Below are 17,312 nucleotides of genomic sequence, written 5' to 3'. Positions count from 1 at the left end.
TGTATATCGCCAACATTTAAAGTTAAAAAGCCAGGTCTGTGGTTGTGTAAGGGTACATTAGTACTCATAGCATAAGTAAGGCTAGGACAGTCCTTCTCTGTCATGCTCTATGGCTTTGTCTACTGCTCATGTCAGTGCTTAGATCAGACAGTAGGAGTTGCTGTCACCATCCAGCCTTTTGTTCCTAAAACACGACCAATTGAGCCAGTTGTGTGCTGCTGAGACTTTAACTCAACATACACCGACCAGGCATAACACTATGACCACTGACAGGTGAAGTGAACAACACTGAGTATCTCTTGTTCACGGCACCTGTTAGTAGGTGGGATATATTCGGCAGCAAGTGAACATTTTATCCTCAAAGTTGATGTTAGAAGCAGGAAAAATGAACAAGCGTAAGGATTTGAGCGAGTTTGACAAGGGCCAAATTGTGATGGCTAGACGACTGGGTCAGAGCATCTCCAAAACTGCAGCTCTTGTGGGGTGTTCCCGGTCTGCAGTGGTCAGTATCTATCAAACGTGGTCCAAGGAAGGAACAGTGGTAAACCGGTACTTGTTTTTTAATTGTATTTCAGTGTTTATATTATATTTGTGTTATTTTAGTGTATAAGTCAAAAACAACCCCATTATTTTACATTAACCTAAAAGATATGCAGTTCCATGGGACCATGGAACACATTACCAGGTTTCCCATACATCCTTATGGGAAAAAAATACCTTGAAACTCAATGCCACTCCCAGAACCAACTGACGTCGAGTTTCAAGGTACCACTATACTTGCATACTTGAAGCTACATTTTTAAAACTTTAAAAACTGCTGACTGAGGAGCTTCACAACTGACACACGCCCCCTCTGACACATGTGCGGTACCGACTGCATCTGTTCACCTGCTCGAGCCGAGTTCATATGCAGATCAGCCTTGTGCAGCCTTGTGAGAGCCACACCCTGATCTGCATTATTCCCCAACTCTGCTGTGCCGCCCAGCCCTGTCGGATGGCAGAGCTGAGATTCGAAATGATGTATTCGAAATCCCAGCTCTGGTGTGCTAGCGTGTTTTACCGCTGCGCCATCTCATCAGTCCACATGTTTGTAACCTTTTGGCTTTAACTTTAAAGCTCAATGAAAGGTTAGACAGATATTTATTAAAAATTTATTTTATGTCTGTCCCTTACTCATGATTGTTTTAGGTCATTACAACAGCTTCTAAAAAGTAGATTAAAATAGGAATTCAGTTCTGGACTCCAGAAATTCTGGTCATTAAACAAATATAGCCCTTCTGGTAATAACGCTAAAGATAACAGACTGGCAACACAGCATAAAGTCTACTGGCTTTTTTACCATAGGAAATAGTTCCACTGCCACGACTGCGCTCACCTAACCTCCTGTCGTCTGGCAACTTACTACTGTGACTAGCGTGAGATTCCAGCTGTGCTGGGCAAAGCAAGATCATAAGAGCTCAGCGGTGTTCATAGTGGGCTGCTGCTTTCTCTTTAGTCTCCCACTAGCAGCTGATCCCTAATGATCCTAATGATAGGAATATAGTTCAGTAAAAAGATCTAATGACTAGATTTAAAGCGTTTATGCATGACCCATGGTAAAATCTTAAACTCTTAAACCAAGCTGTAAAGTCTGCCATTAACCCATACTAGATCTTGGGAGCACATCACCCCAACTTTAAAACACCTACACTGGCTTCCAGTACAATACAGAATACAATATAAACTGTTGGTGCTGGTTTTTAGATCTCTACACGGCCCCGCACCTTCATATCTTGGAAGTCTGCTAACATCATATTCTCCAGCTCGGTCTCTTCGCTCTTCCACCTTGCATCTGTTAAAAGTTCCCCCTTCTAAATTACGTACTTTTGGTGACAGGGCATTCAGTGTCGCAGGCCAAGTTGTGGAATAGTCTCCCTTTTGAGCTACGTGCCTGCTCATCTGCAGCTGTGTTCAAAACCTGTCTCAAAACTCATCTTTTCCAACATGATGATCTCCTGTGATTTTTACATTCGAAAATCTCCAAGATTTACACAGAATAATACACAGAAAAAAAACATCAAGTGAGCGGCAGTTCAGCGGGCGAAATGTGTTATTGATCAAGATGTCAGGGGACTCTAGCTAAATTAATTTGAGTTAAAAGTAAAATCCACTCTACAGTTGTGGCAAGCAAAAAAACATCAAGTGAGTGGCAGTTCAGCAGACGAAATGTGTTATTGATAAAGATGTCAGAGGACTCTGGCTTAATTAGTTTGAGCTGAAAGTGAAATCCAATCTTTACAATTGTGGCAAGACCGGTCGGTGGCAAAGCCGATTTTCGAACTGAAGAGTTCAGAATCTCTGCGCTGGTGTGCTAGCGGAATATCCCGCTGCACCACCTGGATGCCAAAAAATATTGTAATTTTTATTTTAAATAAATGATTTAGCCCATCTTCAACCATTTTCCAATTATACGCCCATTTCTCGTGCTTGAGTTTTACCAGAGCCACCAAGCCAATTAATGAACTTTTAAACTTTTAAATAGATTAGGTTTGTTTCATGAAATAAAGATTGTATGAATGCTAGATGGTTCAAAATTATATTATTAATAATATTATTTTTTATTTATTTTCTAGCTTACCCTAATAATAAAACTGTAGAACACAATATGTCTATGCAGCACTCCAGCAGCTTTTTGCCTCTTTAAATTAAGGTCAAATATCTCAGCCAGTCGAACCAGCCTACAGTTTTGTAGCAACCTTTCACTAGTGGTTTTATACTATTAATGTAAAATCTATTAGCCAGCTTTTCTCATTTAAAAAATATCTATTTATTTTCATATACTGCGCCTTCCTGGTCATGGGAATTTATTCTGTTAACTCTCAGTGAATAGCAGAAATACACTGCAGAGGCGGTGGAAAGCCATCACAGAGGAACACACATTAACAGTCATTAACTCAGTCATAACCACAGGCAGTTTATAGCAGCCCATCTAACTTTTGCATGTTTTGGCAGGTGGGGTCAAAACATGACAGACCAGAAGCAGAACATGTCAAAATTATTCACAGATAATGACTGGAAATGATAAGGGAACACAGGTCCTAAGGACACATTTTGTGTGGCACCCACTCTAACACTTATGCCACCCTGTCACCCTGGAAACAAACTCTAATATTCTTTTAAACTGTTACATCTAGAACAGAGGTGTCAAACTCATTTTCACCGAAAAGGGCCGATTGTAACGTATCCTGCTGTGATTGCAGTGTGCCTTTTAAGTCTTGTACAATTTGATCTTTTTCTTGGAGGCTGAATGCCAAATTTATACTGTATATTAATAATATACAGTAGATCTATTTATATTGTACTCCTTTACCCCAGACACGGCCTCATAACACAAGAGACGTACCGATTTCTCTTCTTGAAGCACAAACGTTCACTTTCCAATCTTTCATTAAATTACCTCCTTCTGCTTCAATTTTCTCTTCTTGTACATTTTGGGATTATTTGTAAATATTTCTCAACATCAGTTGTTGGAAAACCGCCTCAGTTAAACGCTGATGTGGAAACACGGCCATCTAGTGGCGGAATGCTGTCACTTTGCGTGTCACAAAATCGACATGCATTGTGGGAGATGTACGATTTTATAATGTATTTTAAGATAATAATACGTCTTTTAAGCTCTCGCGGGCCCCATAAAATGACGTGGCGGGCCGGATTTGGTGGATTTGGCCCCCAGGCCTTGAGTTTGATCTAGAAGGTGTTCAGGGTTTTTCAAGCAGTAGGCAGGCCAGTTTTCTAAAGTGTGTGGACCAAAGGCATGCTATAATGCATGCCACATTTTAGCAAGAAGCACAGGAAGGGTTGACTGGAATACAGTAGACCCTTGAGTTATGAACGGTTTACCATATGAACATTTCGGGTTACGAACGATCTTTTTCAACTTAATGTACGAACAAATTTCAGATTACGTCTCTCTCTCTCTCTCTCTCTCTCTTTCTCTCTCTCTATCTTTGTATATATATCTATCTATATATATACACAGTGTATCACAAAAGTGAGTACACCCCTCACATTTCTGCAAATATTTTATTATATCTTTTCATGGGACAACACTATAGAACTAAAACTTGGATATAACTTAGAGTAGTCAGTGTACAACTTGTATAGCAGTGTAGATTTACTGTCTTCTGAAAATAACTCAACACACAGCCATTAATGTCTAAATAGCTGCAACATAAGTGAGTACACCCCACAGTGAACATGTCCAAATTGTGCCCAAAGTGTCAATATTTTGTGTGACCACCATTATTATCCAGCACTGCCTTAACCCTCCTGGGCATGGAATTCACCAGAGCTGCACAGGTTGCTACTGGAATCCTCTTCCACTCCTCCATGATGACATCACGAAGCTGGTGGATGTTAGACACCTTGAACTCCTCCACCTTCCACTTGATGATGCGCCACAGGTGCTCAATTGGGTTTAGTCCATCACCTTTACCTTCAGCTTCCTCAGCAAGGCAGTTGTCATCTTGGAGGTTTTGTTTGGGGTCGTTATCCTGTTGGAAAACTGCCATGAGGCCCAGTTTTCGAAGGGAGGGGATCATGCTCTGTTTCAGAATGTCACAGTACATGTTGGAATTCATGTTTCCCTCAATGAACTGCAGCTCCCCAGTGCCAGCAACACTCATGCAGCCCAAGACCATGATGCTACCACCACCATGCTTGACTGTAGGCAAGATACAGTTGTCTTGGTACTCCTCACCAGGGCGCCGCAACACATGCTGGACACCATCTGAGCCAAACAAGTTTATCTTGGTCTCGTCAGACCACAGGGCATTCCAGTAATCCATGTTCTTGGACTGCTTGTCTTCAGCAAACTGTTTGCTGGCTTTCTTGTGCGTCAGCTTCCTTCTGGGATGACGACCATGCAGACCGAGTTGATGCAGTGTGCGGCGTATGGTCTGAGCACTGACAGGCTGACCTCCCACGTCTTCAACCTCTGCAGCAATGCTGGCAGCACTCATGTGTCTATTTTTTAAAGCCAACCTCTGGATATGACGCCGAACACGTGGACTCAACTTCTTTGGTCGACCCTGGCGAAGCCTGTTCCGAGTGGAACCTGTCCTGGAAAACCGCTGTATGACCTTGGCCACCATGCTGTAGCTCAGTTTCAGGGTGTTAGCAATCTTCTTATAGCCCAGGCCATCTTTGTGGAGAGCAACAATTCTATTTCTCACATCCTCAGAGAGTTCTTTGCCATGAGGTGCCATGTTGAATATCCAGTGGCCAGTATGAGAGAATTGTACCCAAAACACCAAATTTAACAGCCCTGCTCCCCATTTACACCTGGGACCTTGACACATGACACCAGGGAGGGACAACGACACATTTGGGCACAATTTGGACATGTTCACTGTGGGGTGTACTCACTTATGTTGCCAGCTATTTAGACATTAATGGCTGTGTGTTGAGTTATTTTCAGAAGACAGTAAATCTACACTGCTATACAAGCTGTACACTGACTACTCTAAGTTATATCCAAGTTTCATGTCTATAGTGTTGTCCCATGAAAAGATATAATGAAATATTTGCAGAAATGTGAGGGGTGTACTCACTTTTGTGATACACTGTATATATATATATATAAATTTCATTTGTTAATATACCTCCATTCTTGCATTTCATTTCATTTCAACACATTCCAAAAAAAGTTGGGACGAGGGCAATTTAGTAATGAGGTAAAAACTAAATATAACTATATACTGTATATACATATATTAGGGCTGTCGTTAATTAAAAAAATTAATCAAGATTAAAATTTTTAATCTAACTATTTTTATTTGGCTGTTTGTGCCACATACATGTGTGTCTCTGTGGTAATTAACTGTATTTCAGATGAATTAGGATGTAAAGCGCATGAACTGTCCGATGATAAACTACTTGTAGCGGTTTTCACTTTTTTTACGTGTTGATGAAAAGATGAATGAAATCACGCAGGCTTTGTAATGAGTATTTCCATTGGCTGCTAGAGCTGTCCATCAAAACCGTGTAGCTCCGCCTCCTCCCCCTCCGGTAAAAAGTGAAACTGTGTGATGTTTCATCTCTACAGTTTATTCAGGTTATTCTATCACATGGTTATAAACATGATTTATATTTGTGATGTTTGTAGTTTTCTAAAAACACATTTGTATCTGATATTTATATAGACTAAGCGTTTACATGGACTGTTTTAATTAACACTTTTTTTATATAGCTACATTCAATTACTTATAGATAATGTCTGCTAACTTGACTGTTTCAGGTATTTATAGGTGTTTAAATGGTAATGTAGAACAGTATTTCCCAGTATTCTTTCTGCACAAACACAGTATTAAAGGGTTTTCTTAATAGATCTATGAAATAATCATATCTGTGTTTTGATGCTTTATTGATGCCTTATATTAGATCAAAACATTATGGTTGGTGCACCTGTTTTCAGTGTCAGGGTCATGAACAGGATAAGATCCTCACTTTTGTCAGATAATGTGCTTTCTACAATGAATTTAGATTTAATAATTGTATCATATTTTATGAATGTTTTATTGGTAAACACGTTCTTGCAATAACAATGTGCATAACTGTTCAAATTTTGCTTAATTATAAGTTTGCGATTAATTGAGATGAATACATATATATTAGGGCTGTCACATGATAAAAAATTTTTATCAAGATTAATCGCGATTAATTTTGTTCTTTAATCGCGATTAATCTTGATTAAAATTTTTAATCGTGTGACAGCCCTAATATATATATATATATATATATATATATATATATATATATATATATATATATATATATATATATATATATATATATATATATATACTATATATACAGTATATAGTGAGCTAACAGTCGGACCACGGACAGTGTTTTCTGGTGTTTTCTTTATATTTTGTAAAATTCTATATTAAAATGTCCCCAAAGAAGGTGGGGAAAAAATAAAAAATCATTATTTGTTGTTGTATAATTAATCCTGCCAGTAGCTGTCAGGAGTATCAGACAGAGGAGACAGTGAGTGAGAGAGAAGAAGGAATTCGACTCAGTAAAGTTTTCTTTCTTTCGTGCAATTACACCTACAAAATACAACACTATTAAAATAAAGAAGGAAATAATAGAGACATATGAGAGTTATTGTCATTTCTGGTAGATACATTTTATAAAAAAAGAAGGAAATGTATCATGGTGTATAATACAGAACACGTACTGTACTGAAATGTGATGTGTTTTTATGTACAGTACTACTGTGAATTGTTGTTTATTATTGTTTATTACAGGAATGTCTATTCCATAATTTAAGATTTAAGGGAAAATATAGTTGTATTTATAACAAAAAAGACCATTCAAGACATTAGAGAGGTTAGGTAAGGGGGTGGTTTGGGAGGTCTGGCACAGATTAATTCTATTTACATTATTTCTTTAGGTTTAACTAATGAACATTTTGACTTAAGAACAGCCCTTTGGAACCAATTAAATTCGTAAGTCAAGGGTCTACTGTACTTGGAAAGAAATGTGGATAGGCCTGCAGAGTTCTGGAACACACTTCTATAGATTGACAAGCTAAAACTTTGAACAGTTGGTTTGCTTCTTCAATGTATAATACGGGTGGATTTTTTTTTTTTTTTTTTGTGGCGTAGCCAGCACTCATTTTCAGTGTCTTTCAATATAAAGACACTTTGGTAATGGCTTTTCTGAGACAGGTAGCTTGTGACAAAAAAAACAGGCATACTCATTTTTTCACCAAGCCTAGCATATAGCATTAGAACCACTGAAATCTTGTTTTTTCTGGTTTCTTCTCTTTTGTTTGTTAAAGCTTTAATCAGGGAGTCACCTTGCTTTGCTGAAACACAGAATATGAAAACGCTGGGGAAGATTGATGAATTTTTATGGACAATATTAGGAAAAGTCTCAAAGTTAATAAGCATACTAATTCATTGCCGAGGGTTTAGGCCAGTAAACTCGTGAAACGAGGCCAATATTTGTTGTAATGAATGTGATGGTGTGATTCAGTTGACTTTATTACATTTTCCATTATGTATGCTATTGCCTAATGACATTTTCTGTGCTGGATTTGCTTACAAACAGTTTAGTTGTGTGTTAATGCGTTGTTTAAATACAACCCCAAATCAGAAAAAGCTGGGACAGTATGGAAAATGCTAATAAAATAAAAATGCAGTGTTCATTCCATTTGTTAATATACCTCCATTCCTGCATTTTATTTCATTTCAGCACATTCCAAAAAAAATTGGGACGAGGGGAATTTAGGGCTAGTAATGAGGTGAAAAACTAAATAATGATGTGATTCCAAACAGGTGATGTCAACAGGTGATTGTAATCATGGTTTAGTACAAAAGCAGCATCCAGGAAAGGCTGAGTCTTTGATGAGCAAAGATGATCAGAGGATCTCCAGTTTGTCAACAAATGTGTGAGAAAATGATGAACAATGAACCTCAAAGAAAGATTGGAAGGGATTTGCATATTTCTCCCTCTACAGTGCATAATATCATTAAACCATTCAAGGAATCAGGAGGAATTTCAGTACAGACGGCACTGGATCAAGAACCACCACTCAACAATAGCTGATATAACCACATGGGTGAGGGATTACTTTGGCAAACCTTTGTCAAGCACTACAATACAGAGTTACATGCAAAAATGCTACTTAAAACTTTACTGTGCAAAAAAGAAGCCTTATGTTAACCATGTCCAGAAGCGGCGTCAACTTCTCTGGGCTCGGGGCATCTAGGATGGACCATCACACAGAGGAAACGTGTATTGTGGTCAGATGAATCATCATTCCAGGTCTTTTTTGGAAAAAATGGATGCTGTGTGCTCCGGACCAAAGACAAAAAGGACCATCCAGACTGTTATCAGCAACAAGTCCAAAAGCCAGGGTCTGTCATGGTATGGGGGTGTGTTATTTCCCTTGGCAAAGGTAATTTACACATCTGTAATGGCAGCATTAATGCAGAAAAATACATTGAGATCTTAGAGCAACATGTGCTGCCTTCAAGACGTCATCTTTTCCAGGGACGTCCATGCATTTTTCAACAAGACGATGCAAAACCACATGCTGCACACATTACAAAGGCATGGCTGTGGAGGAAGAGGGTACGGGTACTGGACTGGCCTGCCTGCAGTCCTGACCTGTCCCCAATAGAGAATGTGTGGAGAATTGTTGCACATCTTAAGACGTGTTTGCACGAAGAATGGAACAAAATAAAAGCTGAAACACTAAATCACTTGGTCTCCTCGGTGCCAAAACGTCTTGCTAAAAGTGCTCAATGCTTTACTGTCCCAACTTTTTTTGGAATGTGTTGCAGACCTGAAATGCAGGAATGGATGTTTATTATCTCAGGTTCATCCTGTCTGCAATGAAATAAAAGTCAATGTAAGAAACTTTTTTTATTACTGGCGTTTTCCATGCTGTCCCAACTTTTTCTGATTTAGGGTTGTAAAAAAAAGTTTCCAGTATTGAATCATACAACAGTGATACTGTAGAAGGAACCACTAAAATGCATGTAATGTTTCTTTTGACAATGTTCTTTTTCCCCTCATGTACTTTGTGGTAACATTTTTCCTCAGATAAATGTCCTAATGGTATTGTGGGTTAGTAGGTCCATGAGTCTGGAGCTTTCATCTCCAAACCACTCTGGGTGGTATCGTACAACATGGTCTAAACCAGCCCATTTCAGACCATTATCAAAGCTCTCATTATGTGTCTTCATCCACCTTTCTGTTTCCCCAAGGGCTTTCTTTGTTTCTCTTTTTCTTAATTCTACTGTCACCTTGTACACTTTAACCCAACACTAATAAAATGTTGGCACATTTCTTTCTAAGCTCATTTTCTCATTAATCATTCGCAAAATGTGCTCATGTTCCTTTCACAGTTCACTGCTTCTTATTGTTTGCGTTATTCTCCGAGTTTTCCATTCACAATGTTAGTAAATGTAGTAAGGGTGGTCATTCATTACACAGTTTCACAGTGCTGTACAGAAGGTCCTCTCATCTGTATTGTTAAATAATACTGTAGAAACCAGTATTAATCATGTGTTTGTGGATTTTAGTATCTGTTATTCTTAAAATAAGGTTTACAGATTACTTTTCAACATTTTAAGCAATATCAGTGTATTATTTTAATATTATTATAATATTATAGCATTGATGTGTCTGATCCACTCATACCAGCACAACACACACTAACACACCACCACCATGTCAGTGTCACTGCAGAGCTGAGAATGATCCACTACCTAAATAATACCTGCTCTGTGGTGGCCATGTGGGGGTCCTGACCATTGAAGAATAGGGTGAAAGCAGGTTAAAAAAGGTATGTAGAGAAACAGATGGACTACAGTCAGTAATTGTAGAACTACAAAGTGCTCCTTTATGGTAAGTGAAGCTGATAAAATGGACAGTGAGTGTAGAAACAAGGAGGTGGTCATAATGTTATGTCTGATTGGTGTATATAAAAATGTACGTTATGCTGGGTCTCTATAAAAGGCTCCTACAGTCCAATAAAAGTTATTGCTACCAGAACATTGTAATGTAGTGCATTATTAAATACTACATTTGGGAATATAAGTAAACATGATACTCCTTCAACAATAACAGCAAGCTGTTGTACTAGTAGGTATAAGGCATGCTGGGAGCTCTATGCATATCTGCAATTAAAGTCCTAATGGTGCAAACGTGGGAGTATAAATTTAGCTAACTAAAAAAAACCAGCTCGTACTTAAAATGAATGTTCTCAAGTTGCTGGATTTGCATATGCATGGTAGAGACACGCATTAGGGTGTGTCAAAATAAATATGGTAGAAAGATATACCCTATTTGTTTAGAAACTAATAAATAATGTAGTGCAATGAAGCAAATCAAAGAATCTCAGTAACATCCCAAAACATACTGGAAAAAAGTATTATATGTTATATTATATTATATGTTGCATGTTGATGTATTTCAACATAATAACCTACACTGGGCAATTTATTTAAAACATTAGGGAACCAATTTACTGTTAAGTTTTTCTTCCTGCAGCTTGTTATTGTGCATGTGCAATAGCTTTTGTTATAAAAAAAATACAATTGATGTTTTTCATTTTCCAAGGTTAAAAATAATTTATAACTTAATTACTGCTCACTATTATTATAAGTATTTGTTTATTTTTATTTATTTCTTTATTATTTTTAAATATGGTCTAACACTTCATTTAAAATTTTCCTAGTTGGCTTTTTAGTGTGTCATTTAGTTTTAGAAACAGCTAGCTAACTTCCGATCAGGCATAACATTATGACCACCTTCCTAATATTGTGTTGGTACTCCATTTGCTGCCAAAACAGCCCAGCGACTGTGATGCACTGTGTATTCTGACACCTTTCTATCAGAACCAGCATTAACTTCTTCAGCAATTTGAGCTACAGTAGCTCATCTGTTGGACGGGCCAGCCTTTGCTCCCCACGTGCATCAGTGAGTCTTGGACGCCCATGACCCTGTCGCTGGTTTACCACTGTTCCTTCCTTGGAGCACTTTTGATAGATACCGACCACTGCAGAGCGGGAACACCCCGCAAGAGCTGCAGTTTTAGAGATGCTCTGACCTTGTCAAACTCGTATCAAACTCAAACCTGCCGGCTAGGCTGAGCGGCCACATGAACAACGATTGGCCTGTTGTTCAGATATGGCTGGGATTAAGCCGGATAGGGTCTCTCTCCCTCATAACTCATGCAATTACGACCTCTGCTGGCTGATTGATGGCGCCTGCACAGAGATGAGAAAAGAGTGCTCTCAGGGTGTGTCTCTCCGTACACAGAGCTGAGCTGCACTGCACTTGTCAAAGTGTAGGTGATAAGATGCATACGGCATGCTGTTCACGTGTCGGAGGGGGCGTGGGTTAGGTTCGTTCTCCTCAATCAGAGCAGGGATCAGCATTGGTGGAGAGAAAGCAATGATGCAATTGGGCAATTGGACACGCTAAAAAGGGAGAAAAAGGGGAGAAAATGCATTTTAAAAAATCTGACTATGTTTATGGCCATCTGCAAACTGTTTTTATTCATTCATTAATCTTTATACTTCATCCTGATTATGGTTAGGATTGATTAGGCAAGACAGTAAGACACCTCAGACAGACTTAATGCAGTGCAGCAGATCACCTACTCATGAACTGACTCAGTAACACCAACAAGAAATTTAGAGTAGCCAGTCCATCTTTTGACTGAAGTTTTGTGTACGTGGAAGGTCAGTTTCCATATAGCCCATAACTGGAGGTAAGAATAAAGTCCCCAGTACTCTCCAATACACAGTGCCAATTTTTGTCTTCTTGTTTGTTTTTCAGATCAAATCGATATGCTCGAGAGACTGTGGCTCTCTGGGATTTGCCATAATGATAAGATTGAGGTGATGAGCTCCAAGCTGGACATAGACAACATGGCTGGAGTCTTCTACATGCTTCTGGTGGCCATGGGTCTTAGCCTTTTGGTCTTTGCTTGGGAGCACCTGGTTTACTGGAAGCTTCGCCACTGCTTGGGTCGTTCAAAAGGACTGGACTTCCTTCTGGCTTTCAGTCGGGTACGTAGAAGATATTGTCTTACTTTTAAAAATGATGTCTAGTATAGTATTTAGTTTACAAAGACTTAAATTCACTAATAAAACCTTGTATCACCTACCAGTAGAACATTGCTTGAGGTGCAGAGTTCCAAAAATAGCTGTTAAACGGTGAACCACAGAGCCATAAAACCTTGGATTAAAAGTTAAATGCAAATTTAAAAACAAACTGCTACAACTGTAAACATAGATTATGTAATTTTAAAAAATGATGTCAGCCGCTCGGTAAAATACGCTGCTCCACCTAATCTCAAATACACCGTATCAAATCTCAATTTTGCGGCTACATGAACAATGATTGGCTGATGTTTACAGGGTGGGACAAGCTGGACCAGGGTTCCTCGTAACGGGTGCAATTACGACCTCTGCTGGCTGATTGATGGTACCTGCGCAGGATTGGGGAATAATGTGTTGATCAGGGTGTGGCTCTCCGTGCACAAGGCTGATTCACATATGAACTCGTCTCGTGCAGGTGAAAAGATGCAGTCGGTACTGCACACGTAGGAAAGGCCAGGTGATATTTGCACACGGCTGGATATTTATGGTTGGTGGACTATTCTCAGTCCAGCAGTAACAGTGAGGTGTTTAAAATCTCCATCAGCATTGCTGTGTCTTATCCACTTATACCAGCACAACACACACTAACACACCACCACCATGTCAGTGTCACTACAGTGCTGAGAATGATCCACCACCCAAATAATACCTACTCTGTGGTGGTCCTGTGGAGGTCCTGACCATTGAAGAACAGCATGAAAGGATTCATAGAAACAGATGGACTACATGGTCTATACGGTAAAAGTGGAGCTGATAAAACTGACAGTGAGTGTAGAAACAAGGAGGTGGTTTTAATGTTATGGCTGATCGGTGTATATTAATTCAAGTTTAAGCATATTTTAAAAAATGGCTCAAAAAGCAATGTATACCAGGAGACTTCCTGCACAGGTGCTAGCTTATGCTTTAGTCCATAATTAATTTATTGTATAGTAAACTAATTTAATGTATCAAATTTCAGCACAGTATTAGGGACCAAGCAGCCGCTTCCAGCAACACAGCTGGTGTTGAGAGGCAGGAGTTGTGTGCAAAACCGGCCACATAACTAATGTAGAAGATTTTATTCATTACTACTGTAGGTTTCGAGAATGATATCTGCAATGCGTATTGATGTGTAATATAAAAGTCAGACAAGAACAAAGAAACTTGAATAACTGAAAAGCATTACAAATAATCTAAAGGTTGGTTACATATAAGATACAGAAGTGCCAGTGCCAATTCTGTCGTTAAATATGAGGGCGAGATGATATTTCTGCTTCCTAAGAATTCCAAAATAAATCTTTGTCATTTCATATTTTTGCAGGGTATGTATAGCTGCTGCAGTTTTGAAGATGAAACTGCTGCCGGAGGCAACCAAATCACACTTCCCCAATATCATCCTGTCTCAACTATTCCACCTCCTCATGTGACCACCACAACTGTAGCCAACCCTTCTATCCCCATGGTACAACAACAGCAACAGCAGAAGCATCACCAGCAACAACCAGTGTACAATGCCCTTCTACCCGGTTCTTCTCCAACAGCTGGGCACTCGGGCATGGCCCTTGGGCCATCGAACAGTCCGATCCTTGGAGCGCCCATTCCGTGCTCTGCATTTTTACCTTGCCACGATCGTCGACTAGCTGTGGTGGATCGGTGGGCGCGGCCAAAAGCCGGACATGAAAAAGCTAGCGGGGTCAGCAGTGGGATCACAGATATCACCCAATTCCAACAAGGCATCCCTTATCAGTGGGCTGCAGTAGATGTAGAGGAAGAGACTCTGGATGAATACAAACAATATTATGGCCCTATTGATCCAGAGGGACTGGGAGTTTCTTCAGAGCCACAAGGTGTCTCCCAAACTCAAATAACCACACATCAAACAAAGTCCTCTGGTAAACCAAGGTCGCTTCCGAAAAAACAACCTACTGGACATTTACCCAGAAACACAGCTTTGCCTCATCCTTCTTTATCACAACAGTCTTTCTGGAGAAAAAACAGTCTTTCAAAAAGAAAAGGTTCTGGGGGGCCATTGTATGAAAATATCCTTCCACTGGGGCGAAGAGGAGGAGGCAGGTATGGAGTGAGAGATGGGGGAGGGCGTAGAGGCCATCGTCCGCCTCCTTTGCCTATTCCTGTACAATTCGCCTCTCCTACACAAACTCCTTCTTTACCCTCACCTTCGGTACACTACACTTCCACTTCCTCTAGTACCTCTAGTTCATCTTCCACCTCTTCTGCTTCGGTCTCAAGATCCAACTCTCCTTCATGCTCTTCTTCTTCTTACTCTTCATCACAGAGTTTCAGATACAGGGCTGGGACGAAAGACACATTCGAAGAGTACGACACAGATGAGCTTACAGAGGAGTCCAGCCTTCTTTTGGGTAGGAGAAAAAGTCATTCACACATGTCATCTAGGTCTCTTCCCTGCAGTCCACCTCCACCCATACCACCCCGCAAACCTTGCCCACAGAAGGCACAGATGAGAGACAGAGCCAACAGCCAGCTGGCACAACTTCAGGAATGGTGGGCCTCGTGGGGTGAAAAAGAAAGAGCTAGAATAGCAGGTGGTGGAAGCGCCAATGCCAAGGAAGCGAAAAGGCATCATAAAGAAAGGGAAAGAGAGAGAAAGAGGAGGAAGAAGGCCAGAAAGAAAAGGAAGAAAGAGGAACGTGAGAGGGAGAGAGAGCAGAAGAGACATAAAGTGAAAAAGAAAAAGAAAAAAGATGAGAAATCCAGAAGGAGAGTAAAGGAAAAAAGATCTGGGCATGAAGAGTCTGAAATGAGAAAAAAAGATGTATTTGAAAAAGGCATGGATCAAGATTTGCCTCCCTACCCTGTACCCAGACGTAGCTCTTTCCATAGAAGGAGTGAAAGCTCTATTAGAAGTTTCGAGTGGGAAACAACTAAAGAAGTGGGACAGAGGGAGAGCTTTGATCAAGAGGGTGATAACGAAGTAAGAGCTAGGGGAAGAGAAGGACGCCACAGAAGCCCTAGATCATATCAGCATTCCAGGCCAAGATCTAACAATAAGCATTATTCCACGTCAAGTAAGCAGTCAACATCAGTCAAATTTTGGGCAAGTGGAAACCCAAATTCTGAGTCTCCACCATCTTTTCTTCCCCTTCTTCCTTTGAACTACAAAAGAAGATTGTTTGGGTCTGAGAGAGAGGAACGTGGAAAAGGGGGTGAGAGTCGCCCTCTTTTGGGAAAGAATGGGAAAGGTAAGTCCCACTCAAGAGAAGGTCTGGTATTTCATGAATGGGATTCAGAGGAGGAGGAGGAGCGATCAGAGGATGAGAGAGATAGAACTGATGAACATAGAAGAAGAAGAAAAGAGAGCAGAGGAATGAATTCAGAGTCTGACAGGGAAAGAGACAAAAATGTTGATATATATACTGATGATGAAGGTTCTTCGGGGGAGTTTGGTAAGTTTGAGAGATACTGGGAAGGACATGAAGAAAGGGCTGTTGGAGGCATTGGCGGTGGAGGCTGGTTTTTCGGCACCTACCCTGCCAGGGAGCGAGGAGGAAGCATCAACAGTAGGGATGACTTCTTTTTAGGATTAGGAGGTGGGGATGGCAGCTGGGGTTTGGGAGGGGGAGTGGGATGGGGGTCCGGAGGTTTGGGACCAAATCACTGGCCTCCACCACCATTGACTCCTCCACCCCCACGAAGGTACTGGTCTGTGGACAAATTACCTGTGAAGACAGAAAAGAAGTCCAAAAGCAGATCCCAAGAAAAGAGCCGATGCCATACTGCCTTTTCCTGCCAGTCACCCCACCACTACAAGTGGAATCGTGTGACCTCTCGGAGTCAGGAAGACTTATTGCCTCACTGCCAAAGTTTTAGCAACATGACCCGGCCTATTCGGCAGTCCTCCAAACCAGACCGGGCACAAGGCCAGGTCAAATCTGGAAGTCAGTCCAACCTCAGTGGTCAGAGATCACAGCATTCAGAAAGGTCCAGAGAGCGATCAACATCCCCTCAGACTTTACCAACATCTCTGCCACTCACCATGGTCCCAGCTCTCCCTGCGCCTTCATCGTCATCCCACCCGGGTCATGTTCCCCCTCCAACCTCTTCCTCATCTGTTTCATCTCCATCGGTGGTTTCGTCAAAACACGGCGGCCTGCAGCCTTCATCCATGTCCTCTTCCAGTGCCAAACTCCAGTACCAGAGACTACGTTCAGTGCCTCAGCCACAAAGGTACCAGTCCCCACATCCTCCATTCAAAACCAAGAGTTTGTGCTCACGTCGGGGGTCCGCACACTTCTCCAGCGTAGAGAGCGAGGTTTGAGATACGTCGGCAAACAAGTAGACAACGGTCTGGGGCAAGTTAGTCGCTTGCTTTGAGTATGACTCCTTGCACAAGCAGAAAGGTGGATCTGGGTATCACACACAAGAATCAAGGACTCATGTGAACAAACTTTTTATACTAAATAAGAATGGTACTGCCTTGCTGACAGACCTCTTGGTTAGAGAGGGGTAACTGCAGGCGGCTTTGCTTTTCTTAGTTGTATGGGGCACTTGGATGTAGGGGCGGAATATTCGGTATGAATGTTTCTTTGAGTGTTGTGGTGCTTGTGGACTCAGGTGTGACCCATGGATCTCAGAGGGAGATTCAGAGGCAGATAACCTTTTAATAACCCCCATACTGTC

General features: G+C 40.8%; 1 protein-coding gene across 1 annotated transcript in view; it reads left to right on the top strand.

The window, feature by feature from the left end:
- The window catches only part of grin2da (glutamate receptor, ionotropic, N-methyl D-aspartate 2D, a), a 232,600-nt gene extending 215,533 nt beyond the window's left edge, over positions 1-17,067 (top strand). The window contains exons 13-14 of the mRNA XM_062985506.1: positions 12,349-12,581; positions 13,975-17,067. Coding sequence (XP_062841576.1) covers positions 12,349-12,581; positions 13,975-16,950 — 3,209 coding nt within the window. The 3' untranslated portion in view covers positions 16,951-17,067. The remainder of the gene's footprint in view (positions 1-12,348; positions 12,582-13,974) is intronic.
- The last annotated feature ends 245 nt before the right edge of the window (positions 17,068-17,312 follow it).

This window comes from Trichomycterus rosablanca, chromosome 2 (assembly GCF_030014385.1).
Source record: "Trichomycterus rosablanca isolate fTriRos1 chromosome 2, fTriRos1.hap1, whole genome shotgun sequence".
Taxonomy (NCBI): domain Eukaryota; kingdom Metazoa; phylum Chordata; class Actinopteri; order Siluriformes; family Trichomycteridae; genus Trichomycterus; species Trichomycterus rosablanca.
Note: the sequence above shows the minus strand (reverse complement) of the source record. Positions and strands in the feature narration are given on the sequence as shown.